The following is a 22,457-nucleotide window of genomic DNA, read 5'->3' on the forward strand; positions in this document are numbered from 1 at the left end:
CCCCCCCATAGCTAGCAATCCAAAACAGTCCAGTGGAGCCTGAGCGGTGGGTGTTGCTTCTGACACACTTCCGGTGATGTCAGGGGGTGTGGCATATGGAAATAAGTTATGCTAATGAGTTATGCTAATGAGCTCCTGCACCTATTTTTCTACGAAATGACCCCTGGCGCCATCCATCCAAAAGGAGCAGCTCCTTTGGCTCTGGAACCCATTCTGAGTTCTCCAAGGCCAGTCCTCTCCTTCTACCCTAACCCAACTGTGCATTGTTCATCGGTTGCCCACTTTGGAGACAGCATGAAGCCAATGCCTGGTGTTTCCTTGGAGTGGGGAACTAGGAGTCCTTAAAAAAAAACCCACACACCTGGATACTATCAGCTTTTATGCTTGCTACTGCCTGAATACTCCCCTCTTTGTAACCCCCACCCTGCATGCCATCTGTCCACGTGGGGGCTCACAATCTCCAACGTAGCCTTTTCAGCCATTAAAAAGAAGTCCTCCTGCCACTTTCTTTAGCAGAAAAACTATAAGTGGGTCCAGCCCAAAGCTTTCTCACATATCACAGGGGTTTGCATGAGATGGTTATTGGCACCTATCATTACGGATGAGAAGGATGAGCAAATCTGTTGGATGGGATAAGGCTGTTCCAAGTTCCCTAGAAGGGGGGGGGGAGGAATAAAGAGACTTTCAGTAAATAATTCATTCCACATAGAAAAAAAATATAATGCCCTTCGGGTAGCACAGGTGTAGTCAAATATCAGGACTGTTCCGGTACCAAAGAGCTAAGTTTACAGGTGACCTTGGGAGTCTTGACGTGAGCCAGGCAGTCTTTGGTTAGCTATTGTACAGTGGCGACGTGACTTGGTCATAAAGCCTATGAGCATCTCCCAAAGCCAGTGGATAAAGCAGCGCCAGCAGGCGCCAGCATGAAAGCGGCCCTCAAGTTCTCCAGCCCAGGATACGCTCTGACTAATTGTCATCAGCTAAAAGACGCCACAAAACTTAATATAGCATCTTTCCGGTATCAGTGTTCCCAAAAATATGCCCACGGCTGAGTCATAGGATGCTTCTGCGAAATCCAGGGGTTTTTATTACAACGCAGCCAGTAGCGATATAATTCCTGAATGAATTGCCAAAGGCTCCACTGCAAAGAAAGAAGAAAAGAGAATAGCCTGGGTGGGTGGGGGGATAACCACCCACCTCCTCCCCGATCATTATTTTCAGCAGCAAAAGTTAGCCTTCTGGGCTAGTTCCCAAAAAACTGTCACGGTAGGAGACAGGTCACATAGCAACCCCAGAAGATCTCTCGGTGTGGTTACTAATTGCCGCTATTGCTCATGCTTTAATAGCACACAGAATCGTGCCAACCGATTATATGCAGGTCACTCCTGTTACATTAAAATAGAGCAGGAATCTCGAGAGCTGGCTTTGAATAACTGAACCGCAATGCCACACAGGCCTTTTATTCTATTTGTTAGTCTATGACAAGGTGTTCTGGGTAGAAGAGACTTTTAGATGGGAGAATAGCTAGATTCAAGTCCAATAGTGCCTCAGATTCCAATAAGGTTTTTGGCGTAGGGGCTTTCAGGAGTCATCGTTCCCTTCATCAGATACAAACTGGAATGTAGATTTTCTTATATCCCAGTCTGAAAGTGGGAGGGGGTGTTGCAAATAAAGGAGTCAGCATGCAGAGGTACAGCGCAAAGAAGTCAGGAGTCAGATGGGAAAAGCAGCAAGGAGAAGGAAAAAGCCCTTTCCACTTGCTCTCTTCTCCACACAAACTTCCCCAATTGGCCTACCCCACAAGAGAATGGGCGGGGGAAGCCCCTTGGGGGGGAGAAGAAGAAAAGAGATTGGATTTATACCCCGCCCTTCACTCAGAGTCTCAGAGCGGCTTACAAACTTCTTTCCCTCCCCACAGCAGACACCCTGTGAGGTAGGTGGGGCTGAGAGAGCTCTTTCCAGAACTGTCCTTGAGAGAACAGCTCTGGCAGAACTATGGCTTGCCCAAAGTCATCCAGCAGCTGCGAATTTCCTTTATTGTGCACGGGGTTGGACTAGATCCCTTGGGGTCCCTTTCAGCTCTATGTTTTCCCTATATTTCCACTCTCCCCAATCACTTTTTCATTGTAAACAACCCCATCAGGGTTCACTTGAATGCGTTTCCATGTAACGGGTAGTCAGTTCTACTGCAGCAAGTGTCTGACCCTACCTCGGACAAGTCATGTGTATGTGAAACCTGACTGCTGCTAAAAATAATCTTCTGGATTGAACTCCACGTACCCGGACAGAGCAGTACCCTGTAGCCATGGGCAGTGTTCCCTCTAAGCTGAGTTAGTGTGAGCTAGCTCACAGTTTTTCAGCCTCCGGCTCACAGATTTTTGTCTTAGCTCAGGAAGGAGGGCTCCAGAGCAAACTAATTTGTGCAGTAGCCAAATAGCTCACAACTTTGACGCCAGTCGCTCACAAAGTAGAATTTCTGCGCACAGGACTACACAGCTTAGAGGGAACATTGGCCATGGGCCATGAGGACCTTAGAACAGGCTAAGTAGTAGCACCTGCTAGCTATGGCTAGTACCGGCAATGCAATATTTGCATTGTAGTACTTCCCGTTTTATTGATTTGGCCGTCATAATGAGAGGAAGAGCCCTTTTTACTAAAGATCTTTGAAAATGGCCTTGAATTCTTCTCCTGGATCGTTGTGTCAGTTTCTCATGGTCTTGCCACACTCTTCTCTTAAAAACTAGCAAAATTTCTGCTGTGATGGACAAAATGTTTATGCCAGGGGTAACTATGTATTGCAGAGATGCCCACAAAAGGTGTTTTTCAAAACACATGCCTGAATTCCCTGCACAGGAATCTCCTAATACTGGAAGCAGAGTTTCCTGTTGTCAGAGTTGTGTCTGCGCCGGTTAGTAATTTATTTCCTTCATTTATACCCTCCCACCCTCACCAGTGGGGACCCAAAGTAGCTTACATGTTTTTCTTTCCTCCGTTTCATATTCACAACAGCCCTGTGAGATACATTAGGCTGAGACTGTGCAATAGGTCCAAGGTCACCCAGCCAGCTTCCATGGCAGAGTGGGGATTTGAACCTGGGTCTCTCAGATCCTTGTCCGACTCCCTAACTGCAGTGCCATGCTAGTTGTATACTGCACTAAAGTCTATAAAGCTGTCCCTAAGTGCAGTGCTTTTTAATTCCCACATAGGAGTATGGCAGACATTCGTTTATATGGAAGAAAGTAAAGGAGGGGGAAGGAAGGGAAGGAAGGAAGCCTCTGGGAGTGTGTCTTTCCTTACAAAAATGTCTAGCTGCCACCAGCTGGTTCTTTTGGGGGCATACCTTATCCTAATCCCTCCTACATAAGGAGACAAAGGCCCAATCTGCATCTGGCATTTGCTCCGCTGTCTTACGAAACCCAGCTGGAACAGAAACTCCCCTCTACATTGCATGTCACTTTCACTTCGATTGATTGTCGGATTTTATGGCAGGACTCCACAGCTTAGAGGGAACATTGGTGCACACTGAGACAATGTTGGGATGGGGCTAAACATTTCTGCTGCCCTTGTAAACCTGATGTCTGGAGTGAGGAACACGTTTTTACTCCATTTCTACTGTGTTCATATTGCGGCCTGGTTGTTTTATTCCATAGAATTCACTGCAGGCCTTCTCACATTTACATCTAGGGTAGACACTGATGGACAGAGTACAGGACAGGCTATGAAGACAGAAAAGTTGAAGTGGGGAGGCTAGGGAGACTTTTAGTGGGGAGTTCAGACAGGAAGAAATGGGGCAGGTAGGCTGTTAAGGCAGCAGTAGCTGAGGCCTGTAGTGGTACCAAAAGTTAAAGGGAGGAAAATGTATATGGGGAAAGCAAAAAGGGAGAAGAGAAGCTCATTGTATCCTTATGTTCAACAATTTAAGCATTTGGTGAGATGGTTTGGATTGTATGGGAATGCTAAATGGGGAAAGGGAGGTAATGAAGTTAAATTATTAGGTGAGAAGAGATTTTGGAATGGACAGCAATCATTCTTATCAAACATGTCCAACATATGTGACAACCAGGGTCAGAGCATTTTCAGTGGTGGTGCCTCATCTGTGGAATACCTTCCTGCTAGATGCTCACCTGGCACCTACTCTACTCTGTTTTAGGTACTGGGCCAAAATATCTCTTTTTCTCCAGGTTTTAACTGGGAGTTCAGTCTTTTATATTGTTTTCACAATCCATTTCTAGTCTGAGGACTGTTGTGAACATCATTTAGCATGCCAGATGTTTTGTGCTGATCCGTTTTGTTGGTTGGTTTGGAATGGTTGTTAATCTTAATAGTTTTATGCTTGTTTTATTTTGTGAGCCTCCTCAAGCACTTTCACAGTCTCTAGGACGTTGGTGTGTAGAATAAAAAGATTTATTAGGGTCACCAATTGTAAATTGATTGGGCATGGAACCAAATTAGATATCAGCAACATCTGGCACAGATGTGTGAGCAGCTGGACCCATCTTAGCCTCACAGAACACTTATTATATAGGTAAAGTATAGGGGCCCCCACTGGCCAAGAGTATGAGGGCAGAGTGACCCAATGCCTTGTCAAACACATACTCCCAAATTTATAGATGCTGAGGCAAGACGAGTGCAGGGGCAGAGGAGCCATTTCTAATGGAGACTCCAGAAGGAAGAGTGAGTGCCTAGCCCTTCTTTTGGCTACTGATTTCCATCCCGGAAAGGTTCCCAAGCTTGTTTTCACTTCAGCTGGACTTACATCAATGTTTGGACCTGGGCTGAGAAAGGGTTAAACTATTAAGAAGGTCCGGGGAAGCATTTGGAGAGGAAAGTAGTGCAGCATTAAAGATCTTCCTCTGCCTACCAGTTCTCTCCCACAATATATTTATTCATTTTATGATGCTTTTAGCTAGCCTGTCTCCAAAGGAGGAGAGGCAGGTTACAACGCAATTTAAGCCGAGGTTAAACAATTAGAACCACCTCATGACAACCTCATTACAAATAAGAAGAAGTCAATAACCCACTCATATGCATCAACAAAGGGGTGTTCTCCACCATTTCATTTGCCTTTTGAGGAGGCTGGGAAACTCCAGGTTTATCATCATTGTCCTGTGCAGTCCCACATGGGCACTGCACAAGCCAGCCGCCAGAAGATTTTTCTAGCTGGCCTAGTAACAGAGCAGGAGGAGCCCCTCCCAGCTGGAGCCGTTTTCCTGCCCAGTGGTCATGTCCTCCAAGCCCCCCCCCCCGCACTCACCCCACTCCCTCAGTTCTCTCTTTGCCACTGCTGGAGGAGAACCCTTCTTAGTTAGCTGCTCATTTTCTCTCACTCTCAAAAAAGAAAAAGATGTCTTGTTCAACAAAGATTACAAGAACAGATGAGCGCTTCGTTTGTCTGTTGTGTTTGGGTGAGAGCCATAATGTATCGGCTTGTAAAATCTGCCGGCAGTTTACTCCGAAAGCCAGGGCCAGCCGCGCCTCCCAACTAAAAGCTGCTTTATAGGAAAAGGCTCTCTCTACATTGGCTAACCCAGCAGCAAAAACATCTGCCATGGTACGACAGCCTGTTTTCTCGGCTCCCAACCTGGTTTCCCACCATGTTTCTCGCCCTCCATCAGTGGTCTCGACCCACTCAGTTCCAAGGTTGGACCAGAACCATAGATGTTCCAAGATGCCCAAGAATGCTCTGACCAAGTCGTCTTCGGAACCACCACTGAAGAAACACAGGTTGAAGTTGAAACATAAATCTCATTGATCCAGTTCTACAGAATTGGCCAAGCACCCAGAACCGAAGAAATATGATTAGAAGGAACCGAAGGAACCAGTTCCAAAAACCATTGTTGACATGGTCCCCATTGGTGTGCGAACTGGCACTAGCAGTCAAGATGCCTGCAGATAACGTCCCAAGACCTTCTCAGTGGGCTCATCCGGGACTGTGACAACAATATCCTTGCTGCCACTCTCCTCAGTGCCGGCCAGGATGGTTGGAAGCATCAGAACTATGCATGGAACCGAAGGGTCAGATGATGGAATGGCCGCAGACACCTGTGTACTAGACCCCCCGTTCAGGACCGATCGCTTATGGTTCTGAGGATGAGAAAGAACACAGATCCATAGCCAGCTCCAGTGTGGCTTTGGAACCATCCCCTGATTACACCATCAGGGACCATAACCCAGTGTCATCAAGTGAGGACATAGGTCTTTACTCAGAACAGATGGTCCAGATGGCACAATCATTGGATATCCAAATCACATCTTCGGATAATAAACCCCGAGAAAAGATCCTAGGCTGACTCTACCCCAATACTCCAGGGACTGTAGCCTTTCGAATCCTGGAAGGAATTCTTGAAATGGCAAAAGCTATTTGGGAAACACCGTCCTCCATCCCCGCCACATTATGAAAGGAACATGTTCAAAACTAACAGTAGGCTCTTCTGTAATTCCATACATAGTGTCCATAAACCTCCAAACCGAAAGTAACTGCAGCAGAAGACGCCCACTGTGGAAAGAATAACAGCCATACGTCTCTCCCAGGTATAAGGACATTTCAGTGATCTTCAACAGTGTCTAGGGAAACGGCACAGCTCAATAACTTCAGTGATGAAAACAGTGTTGCACTTACTAGTAACTGTTGTTCATCAAGTTGTGCAGGCACACATCCCTCTCTCCTACCTGGCTGTGAGCTATTTGTCTATTGTTAATTTTTTTTTAATCTCTCTAACTCATAGCGGCAGCTCAGGAGAACTGAGGAAGAATGTGGTGGAGAGCTAGTTTGGTGTAGTAGTTAAGTGCGCAGACTCTAAACTGGGAGAACCGGGTTTGATTCCCCACTCCTCCACTTGCACCTGCTGGATGACCTTGGGCAAGCCATAGTTCTGGCACAGCTGTTCTTGAAAAAGAGCAGTTTCTGTCAGAGCTCTCTCAGCCCCACCTACCTCACAGGGTGTCTGTTGTGGGGAGGGGAAGGGAAAGGAGTTTGTAAGCCCCTCTGAGTCTCCTCTGGGTAGTGAAGGGCAGGGTATAAATCCAATCTCCTCCTCCTCTCTGGAGCACATGATGGTTGGGTGGGAAAACAGCTCTAACAGCTCCAATTGGGAGGGGGCTCCTCCTGCTCTGTTACTAGGCTAGCTAGAAAATCTTCTGTCAACAGGCCTACATGCCTGCGCAGTTCCCATGTGGGACTGCACAGTGACAGCTCAATGAAAAACAGTTACAGGTAAGTGCAAGACTTTTTTTCGTTATAACACGTAGGTCCCCCCTTGAACTCAAGCCTTTCCCACAGTGCTTGTCTTCGTATTAGCATCTGTTAGAGACTGTGGAACATTTTAGCTCATTTAGTCCGTCAAAACAGACATTAAGAACACCTAGTCTAACATCTTGCAGTGATGAAGATTCAGTCTATCATGGTTGGCCACCGTTGTTGTTATTGCTTGTAATCTTCTTAAATTTGTCCTTGAATAGCCTCTTGTTTTTCAGCATACTTTACGAATATTGTTATTCATTTGCAGTAATAATAATGGTGTTGCTATTTTAATATTTTCCAGGTCCAACAACCCAACGCCAGGTTCAAAATGGACCTTCTCCAGATGAAATGGAAGTTCAGAGAAGGTAAGAAGCCAAAATCTTCAGGGGGGGGGGAATGCGGTTTTGAAGTAATATTTTAATAAAACAAACAGCTGTTGCTAATTATGAAAACCTCAAGTCCCCCCTCAAGCCATCAGGAAATTAACATGAGGATGTGGAATTCTACAAAAAAGTTATGGTTCAACAACTGAAGAATAATCAGACTTGACAGCATGGCTACAAATTTTATCCTATGGAAGTCAGCTGTAAGCTTGCCTATTGTTTTCTGCAGACCTGATCCATTAAAATCATACCAGGGTTCTGGCAGAATGTGCAATTCGCTATGTTGATCCAAATCAACAAATAACAATTGTGAATCATGGTATTCTATCTCCCTCAGTGCAATTCAGCGGTATGAAATGCTGTTCCACAGCTAGACGTTCATGTAGTAGCAATCTTCATAACTGTGGTTTTGGCCTACAGTCAAGATACATCTCAGTACAAGGCAATGTTTTGGGTTTGTTTTTGAAGAGCCCTCCTCTCATTTTAGGGCTTCACGTGGAATGCATGTAGTTCACTGTGTGGCCCTTTGAATCCATGCCTGTGACTGACAGTGCAGTCCCTAAATAGTTGCAGCCTTTTAGGTCCATTGACGTCATTGAACTTAGAAGGGTACAAGTCTGTTTAAGATTCCACTATAAACCTTGATTAGTATCAACAGCCTTTCAAATAAAATCCTGGCAAGATGGAGGGGATGCTTGGTCAGAAAGGCATCTGCTTTGGTGGGGATCTTCTCCTCGTGTTAAATGGGATCCAGCTTTTGTCGGTAGAATCCATGAAGGGCTTGGGAGTCCTGTTGGACCCAGCTCTGTTATTTGGGAAGCGGGCATCTGCGGTGGCCAAAAATGTGTCTTACCAACTGTGCATGGCCCATAATCATCCCCCCTATCTGGAGGCTGCCAATCTGGCCATGCTGATCCATGCAGCAGTAGCCTCAAGGCTTGACTATTGTAACATGCTCTGTGTAGTTCTGCCCTGGTAGATTATTCAGAAACTGCAGTAGTGCAAGCAGCCCATCTTTGTTCAGGGTTGGCAGCATGACCATATTAAATCTATTTTGCCGTCCTTGCATTGGTTGCCTACTGAATTCTGATTCCAATTTTATTTTATTTACATTATTTATAGTCCTCCTTTCTCACTTGGACACAAGGTGGATTACACAGAGCGAGTGGTGTGCAGAGAGCCAGCTGTGGTATAGTGGTTAAGAGTGGCGGACTCTAATCTGGAGAACTGGGTTTGATTCCCCGCTCCTCCACATGCAGCCAGCAGGGTGACCTTGGGTCAGTCACACTTCTCTCGGAGCTGTTCTCTCAAGAGCAGTTCCCTCAGAGCTCTCTCAGCCCCACCTACCTCACAGGGTGTCTGTTGTGAGGAGGGGAAGGGAAAGGAGATTGTAAGCCACTCCGAGTGAAGGGTGCGGTATAAACCCACTTCTTCTTCATCTTCATCATTGATGGATGGAACATTCAGTAATGCAATAGAATTAGGGTCGTAGAACCAACCAGAAGTCTAAAAACGGAACTGAAGCAAAGCATAAGTATTAACATGACACATTAAATAATGCAAAATTTCCGTAGTAGGATCCTAGTTTCAATGAGCTATACACAGTGGCATAGAGCACAGTCTCTAATCATTTTTCTAAGTGACTTTGTGAATAATTCAGCACAGTGCAACTCTGTTGCCTGCGCAGAAAAGTCCTCTTGAATAATTCAGTTTTGCATAGTTTGCAGAAAGCCAGGAGAGTGGGAGCCTTCCCGAACTCCTCGGGTAGGCCATTCCACAGGGTAGGGGCCACAGTAGACAAGGCACATGTGTGGGCAGTTGTTGATTTTGCCCTTTCACAGGGTGGCACCTGCAGAAGACCCTCCTCCAAAGCTGTCATGGCGGGGCATGGAGGGCGATCTTGCAGGTATGAGAATCCAAGGCCATGAAGGGCCTTGTGTGTGATAGCTAATACCTTAAAATGAGCCCAGTAACTGATGGGCAGCCAGCGAAGTGCCTGCAGGATGGAAGCAATATGCATGCTCCATTTAGCACCCGTTAATAGCAGAGTTGTGGCATTTTGCACTGGCTGGAGTTTCTGAATTGATTTTGAGGAGAGACCAGTGTACAGTGCGTTGCAATAGTCTAATCTCGGTGTTACTGTGGAGTATATCCAGGTGGCCAGATCATAGGGTTGCCTGGTCCCCTCATCACTCCAGCGGGAGGATTTGGGGGGGGTGTTCCGGGGATGGGGGTGGTCCCCCAGTGGGTGGGTGGTCCCCCAGTGAAACCCTTTAAATCAGGCAGGAGGGGAGGGAGAGGGGTGGCTGGATGGGTGGTCGCTCTTGGGGGCGGGTCTTTCGCTGGCTGGGGGCAGATTGAAGCCCCTAGAAGTGGAGGAACCCCCGCCCATACCTGAGGGCTGGCAACCCTACCAGATCAGCTGTATCAAGATAAGGGGCCATCTTTCAGGCTAGGCTGAGTTGGAAGGAAGCCTTTTTTATCCGATGCGTTAACTTGCTTCTCCATTAATAATGTTGAGTGCAGTATAACCCCAAGGCTCTTAACGGAGTCAGCCGAACTCCATCAAAAGTGGGGAGCACAGTGTCCTTCAAGATCTCCACCTTCCCAGCCAGCATTACCTCTGTCTTTTCAGGGTTCAGTTTCAATGTGTTCACTTTTAGCCAGTTAACCACTGAAGCCATGCACCCTTTGTGATCTGGTGCCCACACAGATATTTCTTCTCCTGGTCAGGGCCCATGCCGCAGGGTTGGTCAGCACAGCAATGCCTTTAGTTGTTCTGACCCCTGCAAAGACACATTCTGATGCTTCCCTCTGGTGGCGTTTTTCAGTGGCTGATCTGGTTTCGTGGAACAGCCTTCCAGAGAAAATTAGAGGGTCTATGGTTCTCTTTTTAAAGCTTATTTCCTGGTGGCTTCTTTTTTTTTTTAAGAATTTTGTCTTGTGCCATTTTTATTGATTTTACTGACCTGACAATCATCTGAGAGAAAGGTGGCCTTGTGAGTGAGGGGCAGATGGGCAAGATATGCTGTGACAGTTATGGTGATGGAAAGGTTCACTGGCGTCCCTGAGACAGGCAGAGAATGGGAAAGATGCAGTTCTCCGGGTAGAGAGGGTCATTTACAACCTAAAGGGAAAACATGCTAGCTTTTTGTTGTGTTAATACCTTTCCATTGGAGGGTCCCTGTTCAGGTGGGCTTGAGCTCCCGGACCTGGCACCCAGATTGGCTAAGGCCCTAGGAGCCCATGTGCAGAAGGATCTGAAAAGGGGAGCTGTTCCTTTGTTTGGAGTTGTGGTGGTGTGGTGGTGGTTGAGGAAGCATGTTCACTTGTGCATGCAGGGCAATGAGGGATGATAGAGGGGGATGATATCAAAGTATGCTTGCAGGTAACCCCTAGTATGGGGGCACCACATGACCAGTAAAGACAAGATGTTCCAAGGATTGTAGGTCACTAGCCAGTAACTTTTCTTCATTTTGCTTAGCTGTACCTAGAACTTGTCTAGAGCCAGTTTGGTGTATTGGTTAAGAGCGCGTACTCTAATCTGGGAGAACTGAATTTGATTCCCCACTCCTCCACATACAGCTGCTGGTGTGAGTTTGGGTCAGTCACAAGTTATTTCAGAGTTGTTTTCTCAGGAGCAGTTCTCGAAAGAGCTCTTTCAGCCCCACCTAACTCACAGGATGTCGGCTGTGGGAAGGGGAAGGGAAAGGAGATTGTAAGCCGCTCTGAGACTCCTTCAGGTAGTGAAGGGCGGGGTATAAATCCAAACTCCTCCCACTCCTCCTTTTCTTCTTCTTCTTTTTCTTCTTCTTCTTCGTACTCCTCCTCCTCCCACCTTCTTCCTTCTCAGTCTTGCCCTGGCTTCCACTGTGCCTTTGCTTCACCACCATCGGTGCTCACACTAACTATTGTCTACACTTGCATAGACAGTGGTTGTGCAATCTTGAGGTAAACCCCACATTGCAAGGAAATGACCCTTGTTAGTACCTGACCCCATTGTGTAGATTTTTCAATCCACGCAATGTTCAGGTTCAGAATTAGATATATGATTGTTTTCAATGTATTAGCTAAATAAACATATATTTAACATCAAAACGTTTTAAATAATAAATAAATAAATGGGGGCCACAGATGACAAAACCCTAATTTCTTTTCCTCTTTGATGTCTTCACTAGTGTCAGCAAGCTGCCATTCTGTTTTCTGTGACCTCTGTGTACATATCCTTTCTCTGTTGCACCCGGCTTGGTTTCTATCATCCTGCTCCTGCGTTGGAATGCAAAAGATAACTGCTGGAGGTTGTGTGGGGGAGAAGATGCTGTAATGCTTGCCTATTGCTTTTCCCATGAATACTGCACCTGTGTTTTGTCTGATGTTCTGCCTGGTTCCCATGGACTGGGCGTGCAACCGTTTCATTAGCCCGCCAGCGGGAAAGCTATTCATTGGATCTGTATCTGTTTGAAGTTCCTTTATTATGCTTGACCTAACTGTGTATCCCCAGTTCTAACAAAGAACGTGTTTGAGTATGTCTTCAACGCTTTGAAATAAATTTTGCTTTTCTTGAAAACGTGGATTTATTCTCGATGCTTGGGGATCCAACATATTGTTAGAACTCCCTTTTTCCTATCGTTCCGAATCTGGCAAGATCATGAGCGGAATTGAGGGAAATCTACCTAACACGGAGGGGGACTCGGGATCGGTCCCACAAACCTCCGCGTCTTTGGTGTTCACGACTGCAGCCTCGATGGAGGGTGCCGTGGGGGGAGCGATTCCCCGCCTGCCTGCACATCTGTCTTGGCCGCCTCCGACCCCTTCGCAATGGGGTCCGCGGAAGACTCACCAGCAGGATGATTGGACTATGTACAACACCCAGGGCACCCGTGAGGTGTACTCCCGTCGGGGGAGCGGATTACGTGAGAGTCTGTTTGACAAGGGATTGTTCCCGGAGCCGGGGTCTACCTCGGAGAAGGGGAGTCCCAAGCAGGACCTCGAGGAGTGGATGTTCGAGCCGTCGGGACCGCGAGGCCACGCAGAAGATGAGGAGGGCACCGGAGCCTTCCAAACGGAAGAGGACTATGACCCACCCCCGGACTACCGCCCTCGGGACCCCATCCCGGAGGAAACTACCGGGGAACGACTAGCAGAACTGGAAGACTCGGTGAGAGACTTGTTGCGGGCATTCCAGGATGTGATGGAAGGTCTGCCGGGAATGATGGACGTTAGAATGGCTAATTTCCTTGACGCACACGCCGCGCAGCAACAAGTTGCTCCTGCACCGGGATTGCCCACGCCGCCGATGCCTGCTCAACCGCTGATGGGACCACCGCTGCAAGCACCGGGAGTTCCCGCGCAGCAGGTGCCTGTCCAGCCGCCGGTGAGACCGCCTCAGCAAGTGCCTGTGCAACAGCCGATGCCGGGGGGTCCGCCGGTGCCGGGTCTGCCGCCACCACTGAGGCCAATGCCAGCGGGGCCACCGGTTGTGCCGGGTTTCCCTCCCAGGGGAGTTCCGGCTCAGCTGGGCCCGTTGGTAAGGCCTCCACGGCCCAGACCCAAGGATCTACTGGAGGCTACCTTCGACGGCAACCCAGATGAACTCGCTTTCTTCACGGTGAGGGTGCATAAATTCGTAGAAGAAAGTCGACACCTGTTCCGAAATGAAGCTGGTCTTATTGATGTCATCTCGGCAAGACTGAAAGGAGACGCCGCCACATGGTATGTTGGACTGCACAATGACCGCGGTCCGGAACTTTTGAATTTGCGAGCATTCATGTGGGCGCTGCGGGCGAGATTTGAAGATGTCAACGCGAGTCAAAGGGCTAAAGCGTTTCTCCGCACCTATCGCCAGAACAAGAAGTCGGTTCGCGAGTACACTCTGGAATTCCACAAGCAAGCCGCAAAGCTCCGAGACTACCCTGACCATATATTAGCTGAGATGTATCGCTTGGGTCTCAACGCAGATATCCGAGAAACGGTTCTGAAAACTGTCAACCCTGTCTCCCTAATGGCCTGGACCCAGGAAGCTGAAAATGCGGAAGACCGGCTCACCACCATCAAACTCGACCTGGCTGCTACGACCAACAGACCCGCCGCTGCCGGTGCCTCCAAACCCAAGCCTCAACGCCTGTCGGAATCAGCACGAGAACTACGTATGAAGATGGGGCTCTGTCTCAAGTGCGGGGAGAAGGGGCACTTCGCTGTGGATTGTGGCAGCCGTAAAGTACAGCCGCCTACTCCAAGCCCGAAGACACCGCTGACGGGGAAGAAGGGAATGGCTAAACCGCGTTTCTCCAAAGCTTTGCAGGCGGCCCAAGGCTCGGAGGGGAACGATCCGTCTGCTGCCGAGTCAGAAGAAGAGGTGGTGCCTGAAACGGCGGAAAACGACAACGGCCTGTTGTGAGAGGCGCAAAACGACAAGGCCATTCTAATGCTGCGCCCAAGGTGGTGAGAGAAACCCCTTCCCTATTTTTCGTGACTGTCTCATTAATGAATCCGCTCCTGGGAACCCACGTTAGGGTGAGAGCGTTGATTGATTCTGGGTGTGGGAGGGATCTCATCAGCCCTAGAGTGTTGTTGGCACTGGAAGCGGGGATAGCCCCCTTGAAGTCTCCCATCATTTTTACCCAGATGGATGGGGCACCCATGGAACCTTGTACGCACGAGACTATGGCTTTGCGGCTGGGGGCGGGCGATCATTGGGAATCCAGATCCTTCATTGTCACCCCTAAATCGCAATTCGACTTAGTTCTGGGGAGTCCCTGGTTGTTTACCCATGACCCTTACATCTTGTGGGAAGAAGGGGTTGTCAAGTTTGTGTCGGCTAAGTGTGTAAATCACTGCTGGGTGGACTCGTGGGGGGACCAGCCGACCGCGCAGTTCCCCTGCGGCACTTTGCAACCGGAAGAGTTAGCTTCTTTGCCTCGAGAGTATAGAGACTTGGCGAAAGTGTTTGGCGAAGAGGAAGCTAACGAATTGCCCCCCCATCGCTCGACTGACTGTGCTATTGAACTTTTGCCTGACTGTAAATTGCCCAAAGGTAAAATTTATGCGATGGGGCCGGCTGAGAAAGTTGAACTGCGGAACTTTATTGATAAAAACCTAGCCCGAGGTTTCATTCGCCCGGCTTCCTCCCCTTTCGCCGCGCCTGTACTTTTCCGAAAGAAGAAAGACGGGGGGCTCAGATTGTGCACTGATTATAGGGGTCTGAATGCTGTTTCTTTATCCAATGCTTACCCCCTCCCGCTAATCAAGGACTTGGTAGCTGAGGCCACCAAGGGCAAAATCTTCTCGAAACTTGACCTCCGGGATGCATATTTCCGTGTGCGCATCCGGGAGGGGGATGAAAGCAAGACTGCATTTAATACCCCTTTGGGGCAGTTTGAGTACCTCGTTATGCCCTTCGGCCTTCAAGGGGCTCCGGGGGTCTTCATGAACCTTATCAATGAGGTCCTACATGAGTTTCTATTCAAGGGAGTGGTCCTTTACCTTGATGATGTGTTGCTGTACTCTCAGGACCTCCCGTCGCATATTAAATTGGTGCGCAAGGTCCTTAAACGACTTTATGAACACCACTTGTTTGCAAAGCTGTCAAAATGTGAATTCCACAAGACATGCATTGACTTTTTGGGCTATCGCATCTCTGGGGGGACGGTTGAAATGGACCCTGCTAAAATTCAAGCTGTACTTGACTGGGAGCCCCCCAGGACCCGCAAACAATTGCAAATGTTCCTCGGATTTGCCAATTTTTACAGAAATTTCATCCAGAATTTCGCTCAAATTGCCCTTCCCCTGACTGATTTGCTCAAAACCAAGGGAAAGGGGTTTGATGCTACGAAACCAGGCGCCCCGCTTAAATGGTCCCCTGCTTGCGCAGAGGCTTTTGAGAAACTTAAACTGATGTTCACCTCTGAGCCAGTGCTGGCGCGCCCTGATGAAACTAAGAAATTCATTGTCCAAACTGATGCCTCGGATGTGGCAATGGGGGCCGCGATTTTGCAGGAGGGGGAGGATGGTCGTTTACATCCCCTCGCATTTGTGTCTAAAAAGTTTTCTGACGCTGAACGAAACTGGGGGATTTGGGAAAAGGAGGCGTCAGCAATCCGGCTGGCTCTCTCCACGTGGAGGCAGTGGTTGGAGGGGGCGCAACTGCCATTTGAAGTCTGGACTGACCATAAGAATTTGGAGATGCTGAAATCCCCCCGTTCTCTCAACGCTAAACAACTTCGTTGGGCGGACTTCTTTGCTAAGTTTCGATTCACTCTTCGTCATTTCCCTGGGGCGGCTAATTCCCTGGCTGACGCGCTTTCACGCCTCCCACAACATGACAGTCAGCGTGAGATCATCATGGACTCTGTTTTTTCCCCCTCCCATCTGGGGGGGGCCGTGGTCACCAGGGCGCAAGCGCGGGCAATTCCCCACTCTGATGAGACTACGCCTTCCCTTTTCCCTGTGGGGGGGGGGGCCTGGGTCCAAAAATATCTGTCTGCTTTGACTGTTGAGGATGATGCCTCCCTGACAACGTTGCCTGATTGTGTCCGTAGCCCTGAAGGTCTGATTTATTCTGGAGACAAACTGTATGTGCCTATTTCAATGAGGAGGGAGGTGATGGAGTCTGCTCATGGTTCGAAACTGGCAGGGCATTGGAGTTTTGTTAAATCTCTACAACTCATCCGCAGACAGTTCTGGTGGCCACAAATGCGCAAAGACCTCTTGATGTTTGTTCGGTCCTGCCAAACCTGTGCCTTAACTAAACCCAGGATGGGCAAGCCTCCTGGTCTTCTGCAGCCACTCCCTACTCCATCGAGACCGTGGGAAGTGGTGTCCATGGACTTTATTACTGACCTCCCTGCGAGCAAAGGGAACACTGTTATTTGGGTGGTTGTTGATTTGTTTTCTAAGCAAGCTCATTTTGTGCCTTTTCCTTCCTTGCCTACAGCTCAGAGGTTGGCGAAATCGTTTATGTCTCACGTGGTGAAAATTCATCAATTACCTGCTAAATTAATTTCTGACAGGGGGACCCAATTTGTTTCTAAGTTTTGGAGGGAACTTCTTTCCATTTTAGGGGTGGAACAAGGGCTCAGCAGCGCGTATCATCCTGAAACTGACGGACAAACGGAACGAGTTAATCAGACCCTGGAACAATATTTGCGTTGTTTTACTAATTATCAACAGAATGATTGGTGTGAATTATTGCCTCTTGCTGAATATTGTTATAATAATACTGTCCATAGCTCCACAGGCATGTCTCCTTATAAAGCTGTCTCTGGTTACGACAGCCCCCCCCTCCCTTTCTTGGAGGGGATGGGCCAACGTCCTGTGGGGGATGCTGATACCTGGTGTATGTCCTTGCAAAAAGCATGGCCTCTGTTATGCCAAACACTTGACGCAGCCAAGGCTGCTTACAAGACCCAGGCAGACAAGGGTAGGGTGGTGGGGTTTGATCTGAAACCTGGGGATCTTGTGTATGTCTCGACCAAGAACATTAAGATGCTGCGGCCTAGCAGGAAATTGGGGTGGAAGTTCATAGGTCCATTCAAAGTGCGTAAAGTCATAAATGATGTGGCGGTTGATGTTGTTTTGCCTAAGAATTTACGTGCTCTGCATTCTGTTTTTCACATGAGCCTGTTGAAGAAGGATCCTGGCCCGTCTCCCTGGAGGCCATCAGTTACTCCTCCTCCACCTGTCATTTTGGAAGGGGATGAACATTTTGAGATCGCTGATATCCTTGATTGTAAAGTGAAACGTGGTAAACTCTGGTACCTTATCGAATGGGTTGATTTCGGTCCCCAGCACCGCGAATGGGTGGAAGAAGGGGATATTCGGGCCCCTTACCTGATCCGTAGTTTCCACAGAAGGTTCCCGGACAAACCGGGAGGCCTCCCGCCCAGCCCGGGAGATCTCCCGCCCGACCCGGGAGGTGTGTTGTAAGTGTATTTTAAGGGGGGCAGTATGTCAGCAAGCTGCCATTCTGTTTTCTGTGACCTCTGTGTACATATCCTTTCTCTGTTGCACCCGGCTTGGTTTCTATCATCCTGCTCCTGCGTTGGAATGCAAAAGATAACTGCTGGAGGTTGTGTGGGGGAGAAGATGCTGTAATGCTTGCCTATTGCTTTTCCCATGAATACTGCACCTGTGTTTTGTCTGATGTTCTGCCTGGTTCCCATGGACTGGGCGCGCAACCGTTTCATTAGCCCGCCAGCGGGAAAGCTATTCATTGGATCTGTATCTGTTTGAATTTCCTTTATTATGCTTGACCTAACTGTGTATCCCCAGTTCTAACAAAGAACGTGTTTGAGTATGTCTTCAACGCTTTGAAATAAATTTTGCTTTTCTTGAAAACGTGGATTTATTCTCGATGCTTGGGGATCCAACAACTAGCCCGAAGTGATCATTTCAGGGGAAAGGTAGATGTTCTGCTGTGTGGAATCCTGCAGAAGACTCTCTTACGTGATTTTCAGTGTATCTAATTCAGTGTTCTTAAAGCTCCCCATAAGTTATCAGCTTCCTGATAGCCAGGATAGCTTCCTGATAGCTGAGAGCCAGTTTGGTGTAGTGGTTAAGTGAGCAGACTCTAATCTGGGAGAACCGGGTTTGATTCCCCACTCCTCCATTTGCACCTGGCTGGATGACCTTGGGCAAGCCGTGGTTCTGATAAGAGCTATTCTTGATAAAAGAGCAGTTTCTGCCAAGAGCTCTCTCAGTCCCACCTACCTCACAGGGTGTCTGTTATGGGGAGGGGAAGGAAAAGGAGTTTGTAAACCGCTCTGAGACACCTTTGGGTAGTGAAGGGCGGGGTATAAATCCAATCTCTTCTTCTTCTTCCTGTTATCAGTTGACCCTTGTCAATGTCATTTTCACATAATCCTGTTTCAAATCCAATGTTCTCCCCTCTATCTTAGACCTAACTGGGATTCTAAACACCCTGAGCAGTGACTAGAGATGTAAAATTTCCAGAAATTTTGAAGCTCAGAAAAAAACCCTTTTTTTCCCAGTTTTTTTCGTGGGGAAACGGAAATTTTCGGCAAAATGGAAAATGCTACATTAGCACTTCTTTTGTCTTTTCTAGATTGAAAGTCATTCTGTTACTTTAGGAACATAAACTATGACTACGGACATTTTTACTTGGCATGAAATTATCACAACTAGCATATTAAAAATATAGTGTATCCAAACAGTTATTACAAACAGAATACCCGCCCACATGCAAAAACAAAACTGAAACCTTTTTCTTTTCTCGTGACAATAGCACCTCCTAAAGGAAGAAATGCATCTTGTTCTTGCATTGGAGAGTTCAGTTTGTAACCTAGGACTTGCTTGTCCTCAGTGCACAGAAATTAGATCAATCTGATACCATATATATATATATATATTAGAAATGATTTGGAAAATATTTAAACACCTTGTCTTAAAATATTTTATTCATCATGTTAAAATAAAACGTTCCATAATCAATTTTTTTTTCTTTTTTCAATTTTTGCAATTTTTCGGAAAAAAAACAAAAAAGGCTTCAGGAAAAAAACGGGTTTTTTCCAAATTTTTTCAGTTTTTTTCCGGGCTTTCCCATCTCTAGCAGTGACCATCTACCACACTGGCACTAAATCAGATATATAAAGGCAATGTCCGATTACAGAGGAAGCAAAGCTCTGAAAACCAGTGCTAGGAGGCAGCATCATGTGAAGGCCTTGGTGTCCTGCTTGTGGGCCCTCCAGGGCAACTGTTTCGGCCACTGTGTAAAACAGGAAGTTGGACTTCTAGATGGACCGCTCGTCTGATCCAGCAGGGCATTTCTTACTTTCTCATGTTCTTCTTATGTGTTTTATTAGAAATTTTCCTTATCCAAATTAATGCTTTAATTAATTTGCATTAGGAATGTCCAGGTTGTGTTTTTTTATCATTGGATTTTTCTGTTTGTAGGAAAGATCAGAAGGTTCTGTTCGAATCCAGGAGAAGCTTTAATTAAAACAGATCATGACATGTATTTTGAAAATATTTTCATTTCATATATTTTGCTCAGTCTGCTTTAATACAAACAGAAGGAAATTCTTCTTTTCTACATATTAATGTAATTTCTAAAGGGAGTTTTAGTGTATTGTTCATATTAATATGTAAGCTCAAAGCACAAGCTTTTGCTTTTTAATTAACCAAAGAGAGGTCAGATTATAACTGTTAGCAATCAGTCTTTAACATGATTAGCATATGAAAGGCCCTCTGGTGGGTATTCCTGGAAACTGCAGTGTAGTCCTAACTGTCCACTGGTGTATCTGTCCTGTATCATTTTCCTTGCTCTGGAGAAAAGAATGAGAGGTTGGGCCGGTAACAGATTTCAAAAAGTAGATCTTTTTGAAACCTGCTGTCATATTTTGCTACGTGTGAACTCTATAAGTAGGTAATGCTCCAAATACAAGATCCTGAGATACAATTTCTCTTGACATAGTCTCCAGTGCCAAACTTGACATGACATGTTGAGTTTATATAAGGAACCAACAACAAACTGCAATATATATACACATAATTACAGTCGTTAACTTCAACTCATCCTTATTTATAAACAGTACACATTTATGTATCCTAGTACATTGAATAACAACAATCTCTCAATGTTTTTAATAGGAAGATAAACCTGCCGTCAGCTTTAAGGTACACGCCCGTCTTGTAAAAACTTCTGGTGGCTTCCCATTAGAATGAACTGATGTGGAGAAGCTTAGCAGTTTTTTTACTTGTGGAGAGAGGTGTCTTTTAGGATGCAACCGGGGACGTAATGCATCTGGGACCTCGTGATCTACCTATACAGATTTGGAAAGTTTCACTGGACATTTTTTTCTCTCCCTTGTTCAGTTGTTGTTTCTATTCTGGTCCAATCTGCATTGGCATTTCTCACCGTTGTGCCAATGATCTCACATCGTCTCACAAATTTCTGTCTGCATTTCATGCCGCACCCACTCTTCTATTTTTTCATCTCAGCATCAGCCGTCTGCATCATTTTATTGCCATTTAGTAGTGACTCCGAGGTCACTACGGCGTCTCACTGCCTTATCTGAATGTAGTTTTCAGGTGGTACAACTGCTCCTCCCCACCGTTGAGCCGCTGTGAGCAAAAAGCAGACAACTGGAGCTGAATTTCCCCCCCACCCCATCATTTCTAAGGAGATATGCAAATAGTCACAAAGGAAACAAGTTAGCTGAAAATCCGGTCGTCTGCGTTTAAAAGCAGCTGGGGAACATTTTTCTGTAATCATATTGGGGAGGGGGGGTTGGAAGCATGCCCACCCCTGAACCATTTGTTATTTCCTGGGGCAGTCTCCAGATACCCTGCCTGGCAACTGCTGGGTGTTTTGTGTTTTTTACCCAGCTTGTTCTGTCTGTCCTGCCCCCCCTCCACCAGGTCACCCCCTTTTACTTTCTGTGGGGGGGGTCGCAGGTGCCTTTTCCTCCCTACAGCGCAGCACAGTGCCCTGCCGGCACCCCTGGAGGGCCGCTCCTCCCCCCTCTCTCATGCTCTCTCTTGGTGCTGGGGGGAGTAACAGTGGGAGGGCTTGTAGTGTCCTGGCCCCACTGTGTGACAGAGTGTTGGACTGGATGGGCCATTGGCCTGATCCAACATTGGCTTCTCTTATGTTCTTATGTTCTTAGCTTGCGTCCTGACGCAGACAGAGGAGAGCTTTATACTGAGCCAAATGGGAAGCCGACGCCACAGCAGCACAGAACAGTTTTACATAGCACATGCAGATCGGAACTCTGATAGAGATTGTAGTTATTCACTGTAAAGTGATTTGTAGTAATATAAACAAATGTGTATTGTTTATTAATAAGTATGTCGAACTTAACAACTGTAATTGTGCATATATATATTATGATGTGGAGGGTTGCCATTCCCCAGTCGGGGGCAGGGGATTACCAGGTTTTGTCAGCTCTTGTCCGCTGCCAGCCATTGGCCAGTGGGAGGAAATCCCCCGCCAACAGCAACGTCGTCCAATGTACCTATGTCACCCAGAAGAGACGTGGGCACGCCAGGGGCGACACTCTGTTTTTTGGGCAAAACTCTATGTTTTGAGGATGATTTTACCATAGAGTTTTGCCAAAATTCAGAGTGCTGCCACCAGCATGATTACGTCACTGCCAGGTGATACAGGCATGCCATGCGATGTCACTTCCGGCTCCCAGAATATCCCCCCCCGCTAGCATCTCTAATGGACCTGGCAACCTTAATGACATGACATATCTTTTTTTCCTTTGTCTCTCAGAGCTGCCACATGGGCTTACATCAGGAGTGGTGGTCTTAAAAGCCGCTTAGGGGCAAATGAATTGGGCAAACAGTGCAGGAAGTGTTGGCTTTTTAAAATTGTGACCTCCCTCATTCTTGGGAGCATTTGGTCAAATGGATATGTGTTAAATTATATGAGCTAATTATAGGATGGGGGAGACTTGTCCTGGCAGTAGTATGTGCGAAAAGGATCTAGGGGTCTTAGTAGACCATACACTCACCATGAGCCAGCAGTGTGATGCGGTAGCTAAAAAGGCAAATGTGATTTTGGACTATATCAATGGAAGTATAGTGCCCAGATCATGCAAAGTGATGGTATCGCTTTACTCTGCTCTGGTTAGAGCTCACCTAGAGTATTGTGTTCAGTTTTGGGCACCACAGTTTAAGAAGGATATAGACAAGCTGGAACATGTCCAGAGGAGGCCAGTGAAGATGGTGAGGGGTCTGGAGACCAAGTCCCATGAGGAAAGGTTGAAGGAGCTGGGTATGTTTAGCCTGGAGAGGAGACGACTGAGAGGTGATATGATAACCATCTTCAAGTACTTGAAGGGCTGTCATCTAGCAGATGGTACAGGGTT

At 47.2% G+C, this 22,457-nt stretch overlaps 1 protein-coding gene across 7 annotated transcripts in view; it reads left to right on the forward strand.

The window, feature by feature from the left end:
• EVL (Enah/Vasp-like) overlaps window positions 1–22,457 on the forward strand; it is a 189,412-nt gene that overhangs the window by 128,264 nt on the left and 38,691 nt on the right. For all 7 annotated transcript variants that reach the window (XM_015424456.1, XM_015424458.1, XM_015424451.1 and 4 more), the window contains one exon: window positions 7,542–7,605. In XM_015424456.1, the coding sequence (XP_015279942.1) occupies window positions 7,542–7,605 (64 nt within the window). The remainder of the gene's footprint in view (window positions 1–7,541; window positions 7,606–22,457) is intronic.

This window comes from Gekko japonicus, unplaced genomic scaffold, assembly GCF_001447785.1.
Source record: "Gekko japonicus isolate JY-2015 unplaced genomic scaffold, Gekko_japonicus_V1.1 scaffold44, whole genome shotgun sequence".
In the NCBI taxonomy this organism is placed as follows: domain Eukaryota; kingdom Metazoa; phylum Chordata; class Lepidosauria; order Squamata; family Gekkonidae; genus Gekko; species Gekko japonicus.